The 19,275-nt window shown below is 40.8% G+C and overlaps 1 protein-coding gene across 1 annotated transcript in view; it reads right to left on the reverse strand.

Moving 5' to 3' along the window:
* Positions 1–384: 384 nt before the first annotated feature.
* Positions 385–19,275, reverse strand: part of LOC149320983 (vomeronasal type-2 receptor 26-like) — a 28,361-nt gene continuing 9,470 nt past the window's right edge. Inside the window, exons 2-6 of the mRNA XM_089482775.1 lie at positions 18,265–18,556; positions 16,546–16,869; positions 13,083–13,310; positions 8,034–8,160; positions 385–1,295 (exon numbers count right to left, since the gene is read on the reverse strand). Coding sequence (XP_089338901.1) covers positions 385–1,295; positions 8,034–8,160; positions 13,083–13,310; positions 16,546–16,869; positions 18,265–18,556 — 1,882 coding nt within the window. The remainder of the gene's footprint in view (positions 1,296–8,033; positions 8,161–13,082; positions 13,311–16,545; positions 16,870–18,264; positions 18,557–19,275) is intronic.

The raw sequence follows: 19,275 nt of genomic DNA on the forward strand, positions 1-19,275 counted from the left end.
TCCATTACACTCAGGAGAGGCCTTATTACAATAATGTAGTATTTAAAAATACAACCTGGATTGCCTTCTTTTGGCCTTACTGATTTATATGTTTTGGTTATTTGTCTTTCTCATTGCATTACTAGTATAAAGTACTATAATAAATTTGAAATCAACATTTCTATTGCCTGTGATTCTTCTATGGTACAAACATTCATTCCCCCCTCATCACCACTAATTTATTTCATTATTCATGAGAAAAGAAGATACATATGCTTTAATTTCAATTTAGATAATTCATTACAAATTTGTCACATTCACTGCAGCCATATGAGACAAAGGAGAGCAATAATAATAATAATAATAATAATAATAATAATAATAATAATAATACAATATGTAGAATCAGGTACCATCTTGAGTTTTCAGAACCAGAAAGTTCTTTGTATTCAGGTCTGGCCTAAATAATATAATGTAGCATTTGGGGATGAAAATGCAGCCCAGTAACCCCAGACTGGAGGACAAGATGGAGAAGACCTGCACAGCTACCATGTATTTCCCTTTGGTGCTCAGGTAAGTGGGCACAAAGGACACCCAAACACTGCAAAACACCAACATGCTGAAGGTGATCAACTTGGCTTCATTGAAGGCCCCTGGCAGCTTCCTTGCAAAGAAAGCCAGAGTGAAACAGATGGTGGCTAGAAAACCCATGTAGCCAAGGGCAGTGTAAAACATGACCATGGAGCCTTCATTACACTGAAGTGTGATCTGCCCATATTGGGAGTGCATATCAGCATCTGGGAAAGGGGGAGAGATTCCCAGCCAGATCGTACAAATGGTCACCTGAACCCCAGAACAAGAAATGACAATGGAGTTGGCCAAGGTCTTCCCCAGCCATTTCCTCATCTTGCTTCCTGGTTTTGTGGCCATAAAGGCCACCACTACCATGACGGTTTTTGCCAACAAGGAAGAGACAGCAACTGAGAAGATGGTGCTGAAGGCAGTTTGTTGGAGAAGGCAGGTCACCATCTGTGGCTGACCAATGAAGAGAAAGGAGGATAAGAAAGAAAGGAGTAGGGATACAAGGAGCATGTAGGTGAGATCACGGTTGTTGGCTTTGACCATGGCAGTTTCTTGGTATTTAAGGAAGATTCCTAAGACACAACCTGTGCTTAGGGATAAGAATATGGTAAAGAAAGCTATGGTGATCCCCAAAGGTTCTTTATAGGAGAGGTAGCTGAAAACCTTGGCAATACATTCTATGTGATCTTTATTTGAATAATTGTCATCTGGACATTGGTTGCAGTGGTCAGCATCTGAAAAGAGCAAGAGGACCTCCGGTATTACTATAAACTAATACAACTTATGATCTGCAGTCTTTACAAGAAGATAAGTGTAGAAAAGATGGGGCTCTTCAGATATGGTTGGACTGTGACTGCTTTGGTCAATACAGCCAGAGGGAATGGGAGTTGTAGTTGTTGCCATCCAGCAACATCTACAGAGCTACACATTCCCAAGTTCTGCATCCTTCAGGTTCAGAGGCATTGTGCCAATAAATTCTAGTCCCTAAGAGGGCTGTAGTCTTCGGGTTCTCTTTATGGGTTTCCCAAATATACCAGGTTAACCACAGTCAGAAACAGGGCTCTGGGAAAGAAGTCTTAATGTGAAAGAACAGGGGTTTTGTGTTCAGTGACACTCTCAGCTTCAATGAGAACATCTCCTGCCTCCCACCAAAAGGCTCTCAGCAAGAAGGGCTGGAAGACTATATGTAAACTTGAATAATAGCTATCATTTGTGGGATAATAGCAGTAACAAAGTCTTAAAGACATCACTGAGATGTGCTAGTTGATGAAGCTGAGATCAAAGTATCTTTCCAAAGAATAGTTTGATGAGTAGGAGGAACGATAGCAAATGAGTTGGCGTTGATATTATCAATAAACACTGACCAATCATCTAAAAAAGTGCCTGGTTTCTTTTGTCCATTCCAGAGTCAAAAAGTATAAGAAATCTTTTCCAATAACCAAGTGTCCCAAACTCTTTCCCACCAGTCTCTTATTAGTCCATTCCCTGTTATCCAGATTCTTGCAATTATATTTTGTCTGCTGAGATGAGAAATGTGATAAGCCTACGATGTTTTAGATGAGTATCCTCTTTACAATAAACTGACAATAAGAGAAGGTCCGGACAGAAGGTTACAGTCTGTTTCACAATAAGAGAGATTTGCATCAGTATTGCATTCCAAAAATCTTTAACCCTGGGACAGTCCAACCACACGTGTTCAAAGGACCCAAAGGTGTCACAGCCTCTCCAACATTTTGGAGAGATGTTTTTCATCATCCGGGATGGTTTCACGGGTGTTAGATACCATTTGTATATTAATTTTAGGGTCTTCTCTTTTGTTAATGTTGACCTTGAGTTATACAGGGGGAGGTTCATATGCATTCCCATGTGGCTTCAGAAGTATCTACATTTAGGTCCTATTGCCACATTATCCTGGCCGATTGATTTTTGCCATAAACAGATTGCACATTTTTTGTATATAATGGCTGCTCCTCCCTTGCAGTTCCTCCGCTTGTCCATGCATAATGTTTAATAAAAGGTCATAGGATGAGGGTAATTCCACTGCAACATCACATTCTTTGCAAAGGATAAGACCTGTGATATATGCATCTAGTTGTAGTTGACATGTCTCAGGCTATCAGCCAGAGTCTCTATGTTTTTTATTTCCCTTGTGTAAATAAATCGGCAAGTCTGTAAATGCCACCTCCCTTCCAACCTGGACTGGAGACGGGGCATTCATATACATCAATTTGGATTTTTGGTAATTAATCTTAAGGCCAGAATGCTTCCCAAAGATGTCTAATGTGTTTTTTATTTCGGAGAAGGAGGATTCAGGTTGTTGCACCACCAGTAAGACATCATATGCATGCAATAAGTCCCTGGTGGGACTTATTGACTTGTTAACCTTTTATGTTTTGGTTTGACCTAATGAGTTCAGCTAGATATTCAATATAGAGTGCAAATAATATGGGTGACAGGGCAGCCTTGTTTAGTGCTTCTGTATAAATTGAACATCTCAGATTCCACTCTATTTACTAACACTGTCCTTTCTGAGTTTCTGTATAAGCGCTCTATAATAGATGTGAAGCAGTTGCCAAATTCCATTTCTTTTAACACTCCGAACAAGAAATGCCATTTGACCCTGTCAAATGCTTTTAAGGCATCTAACGAAAGGAAGGCTAGGGGTGTGCTTGTACATGAGGAGTAGTGTATTAGTTTGAGAACTCTGCATATTGAGGAGTTCACCCTAAGGGGTGGCTCTGTGCTGCCCCTTTCCTCGTCGAATCGAGACTGTGTCAACCTTACTCTGCAGCCCGGATCTGGCCTTTCTGTGATGTAAAAAGAAGCCAGAAAAAGTGGCTCCTTTTTGCACCGTGGAAAGGGTGCTCTAGCCACGGCAGGGGTGGCTTTTCGGCATTCCTTTGGAACAGTGCATTTAAACGTGTGACAATGGAGTGCCATGATGCCCCTGCCATGCGGTTCAGCACATGACATGACACCCGCATGAGGCGGTGTGGGGATGGCTAGTGTGCGTACACCATGCCCCCATGCCAGCGTATAATGCCGGTCTATACAGGCTCTGAGTTTATCATTTTCCTGCCTGGCATAAAACCCATCAGATTCGGGTTACTATAATTCAGGATGAATTTATTTAACCTGGTTGCCATAATGGATGAGAATTATTAACCATCCTGGTTCAGTAGTGCTATTGGCCTCAATGCTGTGACCAGGTTGTTCTCATTTTGCGTGTTGGGGATTCAAATAATTTGTGATCTGTGCCAGCTGTTAGGAGTGTGTGACTGCCATCCATGACTTCATTAAAAAGGGTATATAAAGTAGGAGAGACGTAATCTATTATACGTTTGTAAAATTCACCAGAAGAGCCATCTGTATCAGGAGATTTTAATGGTTTCAATTTGTTTATGGCTTTTAAAAATCTCTTCCAATTCTATTGGTTTGTTTAGGAGGGAGCAATGAGATATCGAGAGTTTTTTCAGTTGTATCTTTGTATAAAATCTTTTGTAGCTGGCTCACCTGAGATTTCTGATGTGTACAGGAGTTTATAAAATTTATGAAATTCTTTGAGAATCTCCTTAGAAGATTTGATTAGTTTGCCATTGCTGGAGGACAATGACACAATTAGTTTTTTGTTAGTTTTCCTTCTGACAGCTCTGGCTAGTAAAAGGGAGTTTTTAATAAGGTGGTGTATATACAGTATTTGGGTTTTTAGTATTTATGTGCGCTTACTGTAGTTGTTGGATCTCTGACTTCAGTATATGTCTGCTCGGATCTCTTGATTTCTTTTTCCTGGCCCCTTCCTAAATAAACAGCTCTTGGAATATTTCTTTTAAAGTACCCCATAGGAGGGCTTCTGGGGTGTCAGCTGTTTTGTATTCCTTGTAAAAGATTGTAGAGTGGAGCCTTTCCTTATGCAGGGGATCCATTCTGGCAAATTCCACGTAAGCTTGACCCCATTCAGTGGTGCTGTGCACATGTGCCATTCATTGAATTGCAGCACAACTTCCGCATAAACTGGAAGCAGCATATGGTGCGCACATGTATGGAGCAGGCGCACTGTAACTGCATCTTTAATTCATCTTTGAAATTGAGACTCTGATAGGAGAGAAGGGTTAATTCTCCAGATTCAAGTTTTTGGGGTGTCAGGGCCAAGTTTCCACTTCATGAGTAAGGATGCATGATTGGAGTGTGTGATGGGATAGATATGGACATCAGTGATCTCTGGGAGAAGTGATTTGGAAATGAAAGAATAGCCAGTTCTAGATTATGTCTTATGTGTGTTGGAGAAAAAGATGTATGATCTGTTGTGTGGGTGTGTGACTCTCCAAGGATCAAGAAGATTAAGCCTTGGCAATGGTATTTGACAATGAGGTTTCTCCCCCTCTAGAGGGGTGGAAAAATCTATCGAGATTACAATCCAGAACTTCGTTTGCATCACCACCTATAATGATATTGCCAATTGCATTATCTAAAACAGTTTTCATACATTTTAATAAGAAAGTTTTTTGGTTCATGCTGGGGGAAAAGAAAGTGCCGAGGGTGAGCTTCCTACTTGCAATAGTTATTGCAAAATTACATGTCGACCATCTGTGTCTCTTATTATTTGTTCTTCTAAGAAGGGACATTTTGGGTCAATTCAAATTGCCACTCCTTTGTCTTTCATAGAATTTCCAACAGTGTATTGGTTTTGGAAGTTTGAGTTAGAAAAAATATGCTCCATCTTTTTTCTATGAATTTCCTGTAGAAATGTGATATTGGGCTGCAATTTCCTTAAATAATTTGTAATCCGGATACGTTTGGGGGGCGCCCTTTAACATTCAATGAAACTATTCTAAGATTATCCAGGTCTAAGATAGAAGAAGAGTTTAAACATCTGCATCAATTTGCGGATCTTGTAGCTAAATGAATGGAGCTTGACACAAGCTTTCTCCAATAATATTCCTTTCCAAGGTCAACATATAAAATGCAAATATCCAACTGTAACAATAATACATTTTAAAAACATCATCACAAAAAGGTCAGGATCCCACGTCGAAGCCGGGAGCCTGATCAGCACAAACATGGCTGATTTCCTTAGATGGGAATTGTTGGGGAGGGAACACTAGATAGTGGGGAGGAACTGGATCTCAACACTGTTTAGGCACTTTCAAAAGAGAACTTATCTTGGGGCTACAAGATAAAAGAATGGCAAGTAATATTAGGCAAAATAGTAATATAATGAATCAACTTCAACGTATACAATCACCATTAAAGGGGCCCTTAGCACTTCCCTGTGTTGGTGATCTGGTCCAGAGAGTGATGGCATTCTGGTGTGGAAGTGATGATGATGATTAGACCAAGGATGAGAACTGTGCTTGAGAGATGAGCAAAGTTGTTACAATCTGGTTTGATGAGTAGTAGGTGGAGTGCAGGGACCACAATTCAGAATCTGGGATGTTCAAAATTCAACCCAACTGCACCATTCAGCTACCAGACCTGAGATTATGGCAAAGGCTTTTAAAGCTGTAGAAAAACAGCTCTTCATATCAACAAGCACAGAAAACAGTTTCCCTGCAGCACCAGATTAATGGCCAAATAGGCCTAAATAGGCTGAAGAAGAAGAACTGTCAAAATGGCTATGTGAATTTCAGTTGCTTGTGAGTAGCAAAAGAAAAATTCTCAGTTCAGGGTGTGGATTCTTTTCCTTCTTGCCTTCCTTTCCCCATTTGACTGTTTGCCATTTTGAGTTTTCTTGGCCTATACTGTAGCTATTTGATTCGAAGAGGAAATTACTTCCTTCTTTCTCTAACTCACAGAGGACATTGATGTCAAGAGCTTTACAGACATGCAACATTTGTTCTCTAGAAGTGGCAGACTTGTTTGTCTCACCTTGAGTAATGATCGGTTTAAATGGGAATCCCTACTTGTATTTCACTCTTGCTTGTTGCAGCCCCAGGGTTGTGAATGGTTTGAAGGTGTGCCTCTTTTTCAGGGTTTCAGAGGAGAGATCCTGAAACACTTGTATTTTGCAGTAATAATAATAATAATAATAATAATAATAATAGTAATAGTAATTTTTAGCCCACCTCTCCCTTTCGGATCGAATGGTAGGTGAGATCAGAGATGCCATTGAGTTTGGATAGTACTTGCACTTTCATCTGATAGTGGGCAAATTGAATAATGATGTCTCATGGAAAAGTATATGTTCAGTGATACAAGGTTAAAGATCTATGTGCCCTTTCGATATCCTATGGTTTAAGGTTCAAGTCTGAGCAGGTGTCATCAATCCATTTAATTAATAATGACAGTAAGCCTTCTCATTCTGCATGTACCAAGACCCCTCTTAAGCGTATGTTCAGGCATTTTTCTTGATTCCCCAGGATTTCAGTCTTGTTTTGGAGGTACTCATTTACTTGTTCTAGTTTCTGTATTCTGTCTTCATGTAAAGTCCCTTGTTGAAGAGCTGCATTTTCTGTTTCTTCTATATCATGTATAAGCCTTGTATGTGCTGATAATTGTGCATCTAGAGGTTCAAGTGCAAGAGCCCAGTCTTTCTGGAGATCTCTTAAAAGGTTCTCTTGTAGCTTTTCTAAAAGTTTAGAGAAAAGTAGACCTGAAGTTGGTACGTGGTTTTCTCTCCCTCTTTTGCTTCTATCCATGTGTCACGGCATTTTCACTCAGTGAGTGTGATTCTTCTGCTAGGATTTTGTGTTCTTTAACCAGGGGGTAAGATCTTGAAAGTGATTGATCCATGAAGCGTTTTGTTCCTTGAATCAGGTATGCTGTTGTGAAATGCAAGCTCCTCTTAATTAAACACCAATTGTGGGGAATTTATTGAGATCCAGCTCTGCTCTTCCTTTAAGCAGCTGCCATGTTGGCTGGCTAGCCATGTTCCCCTCTAAGCATTAAGTTTTATACCTGAGCAACATTTGACTGTGGCTCTCCCTACTCCTGACCCCACCCTTCAGCCACTTCACTACACTGGCAAGTTCAAAAATATGATTCAAAGGAATCATATTCTCCATTTTCAGCCAGCCAGTGTTTTGATATCTTCTGGGAAGAGCCTTTGTCTCTGTCTCACCACCCTCCTAAGTACATCTAGGAGGAACACATAAAGGGCCTTCTCAGGAACTGTTCTTAGGCTCTGGAAGTCCCTTCCAAGTGAGACCAAGTTGGTGCCCTCCTTTTGATGATTTCCTTGTCAGGTGAAGAATTTTTGTTTATACAGGCTTTTGAAAACTAATTGCTCTGGGGGAAGGATGATGATGAGGAGAAAGGGGAGATATCATCACCACCACCTCCATCATCATCCTTCACCACTCTCCTACTGAACACTCTCCCTGTGCTCCATGAACGAAAGCAATTTTCTTCCATATCCTGATCACCAGACACAAAAGCATGAAAGGTTCCAAGCTGAAAAATACCTTTTACAGATCTCATGAGCCAAGATATTTCCCTGCCTCTTAAAGGGCAATTCTTTGCTTTGGATCGCCTACCTTCCTGTGTGGAGATGCTTCCTTCTGAACATGCGGCACAATCATAGCAGCAGATGGGTTCTCCTTCCTTAATCAGCTTGGAGTATCCAGGGCGGCAACTTTCAGTACATCTAGAGAAGGGCACCGTCTAGCCATAAAGAGAAGGAACATTCACTAAAATGTATTAATTGGAAGGTGTATCAGAGGAAATATTTTAAAAGGGCACTGTGGTAATATGGGTTAGATATTATTACACTGAACCTGGAAAGGCTGTAGCTGGATGTCCAGCATTACCTGGTGGAAGATCCTTCATGCACCTCTGATATGCGTCTGGCTCATTTAGGGCAATAACCCCACTACAACATGCTCAGCACGTAGTAATGAGACAGTTTCAATTGTGGGTGATGGGGGGGGGGTAATGGAGGGGTGGAACAGTTTCTATGAAAGAGGTATTGGGGAAATGACAGAAAAGGTACAAAAAACAAAAACAAAGGGCATAAGTAATAACAAAAATAAATCCCAGCTATTGCATTGATGAGTGAGGACAAGTGTAGCTACCTATGGGTGTTTATTTAGAAATGTAATGAGATTTACAACTGTTAAAATGGTTGAGAATAAGATTACTATTCAGCTGTAACCATGTTTTCATTCTTCCTTTCCTTTCCTTTCCTCAGTAGTGATTCTAAGTCTTTGTTAATTGCTGTTGGTAATATAGTGTCATCTGCATATCTTAAATGATATGTGGGGATGTTTTGATTTGGATTTCCTGCATGGCAGGGGGTTGGACTGGATGGTCCTTGTGGTCTCTTCCAACTCTATGATTCTATGATTCTATGACTGATATTCCTTTCTCAAATTTTCACACCTCTTTCCTCCATGTCTAATCTCACTATTTGTATGACATGGTCTGCATACAAATTAAACAGATAGGGTGATAAAAATGCCCCCGTGTCTGACCCTCTTGCCAACTGGAAGCCATTCTGTTTCTCCATATTCTGTCCCCACAGTGGCCTGAGAATAGGTTAAGTATTCTATTTGGGAGCAGCCTTGGATCCCACTCTGGAAGAAAGGGGCATACAAATGAAATCAATCAATAAATCAGGACAATCGCATGTTGTGGAATTCTAATTTCTTTTAGAGCAATCCATAGTATTTCATGTACAGCAGTAAAGGAATAGCTATGAAGATCAGTCTCTGAACTGAGAGTAGAGAATCCTTATTCAGAATTGGCTTGAGAACCTCTGAGCATATACAGAACATTTTTCTGTAGAACAAAATGCTTTCTGCCTCTCTGATCAAGAAACAGTGATAGAAGTCCTGTTGCATTCAGGAGCCAGGGATCCAAAGTTCAATCTGTGGCATTTTTTTTTTTTTTTTGGTTTAATGATCAATGATAATTTTGTTTTTGTTTTAATATCCAATAGGTCCATTCTCCTCTGCACTCATCTTGCCTTAATGATATAATTAACAAGGGATGAAGAAAAAGGCAAAAAGAGGAGGGAGAAGCCAAAAGAGAATGAAATTGGGAAGGGGTCGAGGACAACTTTTTATTTCATTATTCAAGAGCCTAGCATTGTATGTGGCTCTGCAGGAAAGTTGCTGACTTTGGAGTTTATCACACAGGAGGAATTTCTCTTAATTTCAAGTGAAAAGAAAGTGGGGCCAGAACGCATTCATTTGAATTCACTTCTTCAGCGAATTTACGTGAATGCGAATTGAGTTCGAACTGGCTTCCCATTGCCCAAAAATAGCTTGCCATTGCCCAAATTTGCATGTGGTAGTCTATCACACAATAACATCAAACTCCATGATTGTGTTCAGATTGCCATGGGATTATCCTTCCAATTTCCATTGTCTGATAAACTCCTCTGACAACTGCAAGATTGGCAGATTGGCAGGTCAGGGCTCAGGTGCTGCGCGATGGAGTGAGCTTCCATCACTAGTCCCAGCTTCTGCCTACCTAGCAGTTCAAAAGTATGTGAAAGTCTAAGTAGATAAATAGGTACCACTTTGGCAGGAAGGCAAGAGTGTTCTGTGCAGTCATGGTGGCCACATGATCCCAGAGTTATCTTTAACAATGCTGGCCCTTTGGTTTAGTAACAGAGATTAGCACCGTTCCCTAGTCGGTTACAATTCACAACTAGAAAGTCTTGTCAAGGGAAAACCTTCACCTTTTACCTCTAGCATTGCATGTACACTAAAGAACTGCAAAGGGGTTAATTGTAACTCAATCACATTAAATATCATATAGTAATTGCATACTATATAAGATTATACAATAGAAATCAGTGAAAATATTATCAATTGGGGGGAGTAGACATTACTGAAGAGAGTGACATTGCACTCCCACTCCCCCAAAAGACTCCAACACCTTCCTCCTGTGCAGATCTGTGATGGAGTCAGACATTTGCCTTTAAGGTTGTTAAGCCAAGCCGAAATCTTCTGATTTGTGTGTGTTTTCTTATAGTCCCAAATGAATGTACTCTGGGCTGCCATGATTCCCAAAGTGTAAGAGCACATCCACACTACCCCATATACCCATCAAGCAGAATAGTTTGAGAGTTGCAAATGGTAAATTTTAACACCTCCGAAGTCAGGAAGACCGGCAATTGAGGCAAGATGTTTTGCTGGACAAGCCAGATAAGCCATTCTCACCCCGGCATTGCCAGACCAAGCCATCCTTTACAATGCAGATTTGATTTCCTTTGATGTAGGACAAACACCCTTGCCTTCAGACTAGATTTTACTTATAAAAGATCCCCAAAATCCTTTGTCATATCCAATGCTGCCTTCCTCACAATTAGATCCAGAGTCAAGCCTCATCTTGTGTAAGTATCACCATTAGTTCAGCCTCCAGCTATTCCAAGCTAACTTCTGATTTCCTTAGTCCTAGCATGTAAAAGTGAGTGAATGTGGATTGTTATGTGATTTTCCCCCTTAATAAAAGAAACACTCCATTCAGAGAATTCTGCTTCTGTTATATTCCTTCAATCTCTTTTTTCTCGGTATACCTAAGGGAAACAGTCTTGAGGGTCCTTTTAGTCAGCCCAATAATTGAACTAAATAAAATTCCCTTAGAAAGATCCTTGGCTACAAGGTCTAAAAGGCTCTGGCTGCTTGAAGGTCTTAGTTTCCTGCTAACCAAATCATTCCCACCTCATGTCCAGTTCCACATGTTTTTCTTCCCTTTTTCTGTTCTCTTTGCCCCTCATACCTTCTCAGACTTATGTATTCCTCTGTTCCACAAACCTATTTATTATGGTCTGACCTGGACTGCAGAGTTATCTCTTTGTTCTTCCTCTAACTGCCGTCTTCCCAAAGAAATCACACAGATTGGTCTAACAACAGAGCCATGTGATGCATCCCCACACACTCATTCTAATGAATTGGGAGAATTGGGAGCATACTTATCAAATTTGCAGATGACACCAAATTAGGGGGAATAGCTAATACCCCAGAGGACAGGATCAAGATTCAAAATGACCTGAATAGACTAGAATCCATGCCCTATGAGGAACGACTTAGGGAGCTGGGGATGTTTAGCCTGGAGAAAAGAAGGTTAAGAGGTGATATGATAGCCCTGTTTAAATATTTGAAAGGATGTCATATTGAGGAGGGAGCAAGCTTGTTTTCTGCTGCTCCAGAGAACAGGACCCGGAACAATGGATGCAAGCTACAGGAAAAGAGATTCCACCTGAACATTAGGAGGAACTTCCTGACAGTAAGGGCTGTTCAACAGTGGAATGCACTTCCTCGGAAGGTGATAGAGTCTCCTTCCTTGGAGGTCTTTAAACAGAGGCTGGATGGCCATCTGTCGGGGATGCTTTGATTTGGATTTCCTGCATGGCAGGGGGTTGGACTGGATGGCCCTAGTGGTCTCTTCCAACTCTACGATTCTATGATTCTATGATTCTAATATTATAATAGCATCAAGCCTTCCTATTTGGCACAGAGAGAAGACCCACTTTAATTAACTCTAATGAATTCTAGAAAACTAATTCAGCAAACCAACTATTTATCTTGAGTGTTAGTTGAGTGAGATGACTACTGACATAATAATTTACCAGGGTGAATTACAGATCGCCGCTTTGCGGCAGTCTGCCGGCGCTGCTGTTTGCTTCGCGAGGGAGCCGCAGCAGCCAAACTGCGCGGCTCCCTCGCGGAGCAAAAAAGAAGCTCCAAAATGGATCTTCTTCCTGCGGCGCACTTATGACGCTGCGAAGCGCCAATCGCGACGTCATAAGCGCCGAGCGACGTGCAGACGCACAGCGTCCGCTACGTCAATATGGCAGCGGCCGTGTGGAACGGCTGCCGCCATATTGTACGTATTCACTATGTACTAGGGTTAGGGGGGTGCGGAAGCACCGCCCTTTCCTAACCCTAATACGTAGTCAATACCTATTTTATGGTGGTCTGTAACCCGCCCAAGTTAACTAGTAAGTTAATCCCAAACTTTGAATTTATCACAGGTACATGCATTTTTCTGAATGTCTAGTTTGCCCTTATGGGAAGATATTGTATGTGTATGTATGTGTGTGTTTTTGCATATCTATCTATCTATCTATCTATCTATCTATCTATCTATCTATCTATTGCATTTGAAGTTTGCTGACTCTGTTCTTTGAATACTCATAATAAAAACTTTTTTCAGATATTTCTTTATTTGTGTAGTTTGCATGTAGGCAAATATTTTATTACTTTCATCCTGGTCCATTAGAGCATGTTATGATTTTGAATGCTGTGTGGAAGATAGGCTGTTTTCTCCCTTTCCTTTAATCTTCATGTGGTTACTTATCATGGCATCTGATTATGGACAAAATCAGATTTTTGACACGTAATTTCTACAAGGAAATGGGACAAACCAGAGAACAAACTTTGCAAGTCACAGTAAATAAACAATGGGACAAAGGTTGTTGGTTTGTTTAGTATCAGAAGACTTTGAGGTGGTATTCTTGTACCCATTTACCAAAAAGCAAAAATAGCTAAACTCAGTAGAATTGAACTCAGAGTAGACGTGGCTGGGATTTCCTGATAACCGATATTAAAGACAAGAAAAGAAATTTTCCTCACCCGATTAAACCACTTGGACCATACAATGGCATCCTGGTCAATGGTGACCTTGATCTTGGAGGAGGTCTGTCTCTTTATACTCCCAACTTCCACGCCACCAGTGGACTTGTTGGGGAAAACCACCCAGTTCATGATATGGAAGTCAGCTGCCAGATCCCCATTCTCATCCAAATAAACTCCATCCATGGAAGTATTATAAAGCTCAAAGTTTCTCAGGAGAGGGTGAAGCTAAAATGAGACAGGAAAATATGTGCATATTTCAGGCAGGAAATCCTGTTGTACATCTTGTCCTTGCATTTTTGGAGCACTCATGTCCAGTGATATTTCTAGACTGATAGGAGCTATTATTAATTTTTCATCAGGAAAAAGTAATCTTTGGCAGTTGAAATTGTATCCAAAAAGATTTTGGCCACTAGTGCATTTGTTACAGATTGGGTGCAATATGATCCTTAGGTGAATGCCCATTAACATCCCCGCTACCACATTCCCACTCCCTGAATTTTACAAGAACAGTTCATTACTAGAGTTATGTAGAGCATACTGAAGCAATCCCTCCTGGATCACAGTTGCTGATCTGTTTGATCAGAAGTGGGCCTGACTGATTCAGGTCTAAACCAAAATCTCTCTCCCTGTCAATGAAACTAATGTTAGGAATCCTCTTGGTGCATTTCACAGTTGCAATGACACTGTCATAGGCAATGAGAGCAGAAGGAAAATGTCTGGAGGTCCTGTGGCTGTTAAAAAAAGATGAAAGGCACTGCAGAGGGAACATCAGTTCACGAATGCCTCCATCCTTGAAGACAAAAGAGAAGAATGACAAGTTCCCCTTTGCCCACACCAGACACATGGCCATTCTGCTTAGCATAGGAGGAGAGAGTTATGGTGAGTGGGTTGGCTGGTACATCAATAGCAATATAATGCCAGGTTTGTCTCTGGTGGGACAAATGTTTCCTAATAAAATAATAACTAATAAAACTTTTATTTGTATCCCACTTTTTGTAAAAACAATCAAAGCGGTGGACAACATATTTCAGAAGGTTGTGATATTCATTGCCCTATATCTTGGGATCTATTAAATATCCAAACAGCATTTCTGTTGTGTTCAGTTGCAACAGCTCACAGCACTAGTTGCAATATTTTATTGCCACTGTCAAGTGAGTTTCTTTTTAATCTCAAGACACATTAGAACAATAAAGGATGTTCACGCTGTCCTTTTAAATATTTTTAAACTACTAGAATGCATCAGTGTGGGACATTTTTGTATTACAGCACCAATCCCCCAAAACAATGAAACAAACAGACAAACAGGAGAAAGAGAGGGAAAGGAGGAAATCACCATTACCTTGAATTATACTCACAAACTGGAATCGATGCAGCTTTTTCAAGATAGGTATAATAGGAATGATTTTATGGGGGATTGGCCACAAGCACAATAGCATCTCACACACCAAGTGAAGTTTCCAAAAACCATTCATAGGGAGTTTTTAGGTAGACTCTACTGAATTAATCCAATCTTTGCCATGCTACATTTAAATGTGTTAATGTCCATCTACTAAAGCAATCCATTTAATCAAAGGACATCTGAAAGCCAGGGTAGAGGATCTATGCACTCGTCTGATCCCATTTCCCCCAATATATTTGTTTTCAGCAGAGGTCTCAGACAGGCCCCATCTGAAGGCAGCATGGAAGTACAATGTGCTCTAAAGAGGCATGGATGCCTCTCCTTGCGCAGTTACCAAAGCCTCTTCTGGACTCCTTGAACAGCCAGCATGGGCAGAGATCAAGGCTGAGAAGAGATATCTTTGGATATTTTGAAGAATCGTCCACACACACCTTGGTTATACAAAATGAAAAATATCCATCACAGTAGGACATGCCTCTACTCAAAAGTACTTTATTATGTTAGGGAGCCCTGGTGGCGCAGTAGTTAAATGCCTGTACTTCCACCATTCACAGCCACAAGGTTGTGAGTTCGATCCCAGGGCTCCAGGGTCAACTCAGCCTGGCATCCTCTGTAGGTTGCTAAAAGGAGTCCCCAGCATGTTGGGGGCAATTAGCTTACACATTGTAAACTGCTTAGAGAACTGATAAGCAGTCTAGAAAAGTACTTGCTATTGCTATTGCTATACACAGCATGAATGATGGAGTGGAGGCGCAAAACTTTATCTGGCAAAATGGCCACACCTGGCTGAAGGAATGTCTTCCCCCTCAATTTGTCAAGCACTTGAGAGATCAGTTCTGTAGCTGCTCTGCAAAGTTCTGGTGGACAATTCAAGATCAATGTAATGGTGGCAGAGAAGTAACATTAATTTGCTGTCGTCATAATTATCATCATTACACAGCAAGACATGTTCACCACCTATGTTTGGATGCAATTGGTTTGGGGATCTCCATCACCAATGCTAATTTAGCCACTGTCCTTACTGTTCCGTCACTGAAAAACTCTGGAAAATGAAGCAGCCAGTAGCATTACATTGGTAGGAAGACAAGGTGTTATGTCAACAGCCTGACAAGTACACTAGAAAGCCAGGGCCAATGTAACGGTAGTAGAAAAATAGCATTACTTTGCTTGCATCGGAATCACAGAACAGGCTTTCACAGGATGTATCCCAGTATATTGAGTTGCATTTGATCTAGATATCTCCTCCACTGCCATTCTCATCTATTACTATCTTTCTGTCACTGCAAGCACTCTAAGAAAACCAGGAACTCCCCAGCAAGCAGAAGACACCTATATAAGCCATTGTATCAACCACCTGGGTAAATGTCCTATCCCATGAATCAAGCAGAACTTCTGCACAGGGTTTTACCATCAGGGTAGTCAATAACTCTCCAAGAGCAAACCAGATGTGGGCCAATGGAAAAATGGAGGATGCAGTTCTGACTCACATAACTCCCTGCTCCCTTCCAATCCAGAACAGAAAGACTGAGTGATTCGTAATGGGATTCTATGAAGGCAAAGGAATACCTGCCATGACTGGACCCTCTGCCTGTCTCCATCTGTCATTCTCATCCACTTCAATTGAGAGAAGTATGCAGCATGCAGGGTCTGTGCCACAGCCTGGATAGCATTGTAAATACTGTAGGCATCTTGAGAAAGGATCCTCTCAATCATATCCTGAGGAAGCTTCTTCAAGGTGTCTTTTTCTGAACATCTCTTCCAGACTTTCACGGACCTCAATGACCTTGAATATAAACAATGAAATGCTGCTTCCCCAAATTGTTCAAGATAAAGCATAGATTGATCAAAGTCATCATAGTGTCTCCTTTTATTCATCTGGATGGAGAAGGACAAAGAAACGTGTTTGTGCTGGAGATCCATCGCTTTGAACAACAATCTCATGTCCAGGTCCTGCAAAGCTGTTGCAATCCAAACTTTCCCCACAGTTGATTTTTTGATCTTTTCAGCTTGTTGCATTGTAACCACTAGAGTAAGCATGGCTTGAGTGTCCACTTGACAAACAATAACACTGGCTTTGGTCTCCATGACATACAAAACCATGTTGAATTTGTCATTGATTCTGTAGGATTCATGAACATTTAGCGCAGGAATTGTTTCTGAGAAGGCAATGCAAACACCATTCTTTGTGGCTACAGACATGAAGGTGCTCAGGAACTTTTTACCACTGTCATTCTCTGGAGCCAAAAGACCAATCCAAGTCCACCTGAAATGCAGGAGCAGTTTGACTATGCCCAGATAAGGAGGTTCTTGCTTTGGGACCATTCGGTGGAGGAAAGGGAGCTGACTTTTTCTGCTAAATGCATTACTAAGGAAGCCGTAGCTGACCTAGTAAAGAAAGGAAAGGATTGCTGCTCTGATTTGATTTTAAGAGGAACCTAAAATATTTGTAATGTGACTGTATTATTAATTGGCTTTAACACTTTTGCTTTTTATTATGCTAGGTGCCCATAAGAATCTTTATACAAAGCTTGACTTGGTACTGTCTCTTGCTTTCAAATACAAAACCGAATGATTCATGAATTTAAGATTATTATTAAATCAGGTAATGCTTAACCTGGAGTTACGCTGGCAGCTTCCGCAGGATTTTGTTCTCCTCCCTTTCCATCTTACAGTTTTCTGCAGTCCTGAAAAGCAGCTTCAGAGAGCTTCTCATCTGTCCAGAACTAGTTTAAAGATAAAGAGGGGTCTTCAATAAGGAATGGATTCACCCCACTCAGTTCTGCTATTGGAAGTCCATGACTGGATATTTCCCTCACTCAATTACTGAGATTTATAAAATTAAAGCAATATGCTATAAAATAATTAGTACACAAACTAGTAATCTGGGAAAGAGCAAAAAGTCTGGTAGATCTATGGGGATGAAATATGGGGGATGGGGGCAAAGAGGGCTTAACCTTTAAAACTAATCTGGAAAGAGAGCACTCATTGCTTTTGTTGCCAGCCTTTCTAAGGCCTTTAGTGCTGTCACCCTATACACACCTACTCAGGAGTAAGTCTTGATGATCCTATCCTATGTCTGGGATATTTCAAGTGCAGAAGCCGCACCCTTTCTCTAACCCCATACTCTCCTCCAGCTTTCCCTGCTGCCCCTCTCTCTATTCTCCCCTCACTGCGATTTCAGGGCACTTCACTTCCCCCACATATCCACAAAAACACACAACCCTGTTCATTCGCCACCACATACACACCTATGCATACTCACTGTTGTTATTATTTTTCTTTACTGCTCTCTCCCTATTATCAGTTTCTTCTTCTTTATCTTTTATCTTTTCTCTATTTCTCTCTTCCTATTCTCGAAACCATTTAGTATAGAATGCTCTTGCTTTTTTTACCATGTCTATTTTGTTCTGTTTTTCTCTCCAGGTAAACAAGATGCCTTCCAAAGGTTCCCATCTGTACCTTATATTCCTGATCTGAAGCATTTTGGTCAGAGTTGTGTCCTCCATTCATAGGCTTACTATATCAAGAAGCCTGCTTAATGGCAAATAATAAGAAGTTTTATGTATTTCTCCAAGGTAAAGCTGCTTGCAGAAATTTATCTCTCAGGGTGGAAATATTCTATAGGGCCCTAGATAGGATGGACCTTGACTGGAGCCAGGAAGGATGCTATTTGCTATTGACTCTGATGTCCATAAAGCAACATGCCTTCAGTTTACCCTGAGTCCAGTGCCACTTCTTTAAAGAGAGACTCACCCTACAAACACCCAAACCCATTCATACCTGTGGGGTTTTGAAGATGCTCAACATGCTTGAAATGTGGCTGGAAATATCAGAGTTGCCCCCTTCAAGAACCGCCAAGAGGTTACTCTGCCTTTCGCAGCTATAATTTGGAACCTTCTGTTGTCCAGGCGATAGTAGGTCTATCATGGCCTCATAAGTCATTCTTTCATTGAAATAGCTCTCATAGACATTGTAGCCCAAGGTGATGTTGGGTAAAAGCCTTGGATTCTGATTTACTTCATGAATTGCAAACAAGAAGGCCAGGATCTGCCAGTAGTACATGTTCTTGATACTGCAAGAAAATAGAGGTCATCAGATATTTACAACTTAGTGAAAACATATCAAATCCCTGCCTCATTTAATAAAATAGAAGATCTGTACTTCAGTGCAGATTGCGCTACTAAGCAGCCCCTTTGGCTGGGGCATTGACAGAGAAGGAATAGGATAAAGTTCCCCAAGCGACTGTCTAGAAGCCTTGAGCCGAATCGTACTCCTTCAGTCACCACAATGCCCAACATATGTTTCTCTTTTATTTCTATGAATTTGAAATTCACAATAACTTTATTTCATGTCACCTTTAGTTTGTCTCTCAAACTCATGTCCTGAGACTAAAACACCAGAACTGAATCCTAGCGTTGTTTGGTATGTAGAAGATGGGACCTTTTCCTTGTGAAAAGACACATTGGCATTTGTCTGCTAACAGCAAAAATCCCATGGTTTGCAGGGAGAATCCTTTCTGAGAAGGTGCTATCACACAGTTTTGCCTCTAAAACTCAACAGTAAACTTCTGGGGGAGCAGCTTTCTCTGCTATAAACATAAGCTATAAATGGTATATATTTTGGGGATTGTGGAATGATGGATGATGAAATGAGCTGCAGTCCAAAACAGTCTGTGCCAAATTAATCTTGTTAGTCTTTAGAAAGCTATGAAACTAGGCTGTGCACATAGATTGCTTTCTATTAAAGTTTATGCCAAAATTAATCTGCTAATTTTTAAAGTCAAACAGGCTT

This window comes from Sceloporus occidentalis, unplaced genomic scaffold (genome assembly GCF_023333645.1).
Source record: "Sceloporus occidentalis isolate IW3139 unplaced genomic scaffold, rSceOcc1.0.p SCAF_1, whole genome shotgun sequence".
Classification (NCBI taxonomy): Eukaryota; Metazoa; Chordata; class Lepidosauria; order Squamata; family Phrynosomatidae; genus Sceloporus; species Sceloporus occidentalis.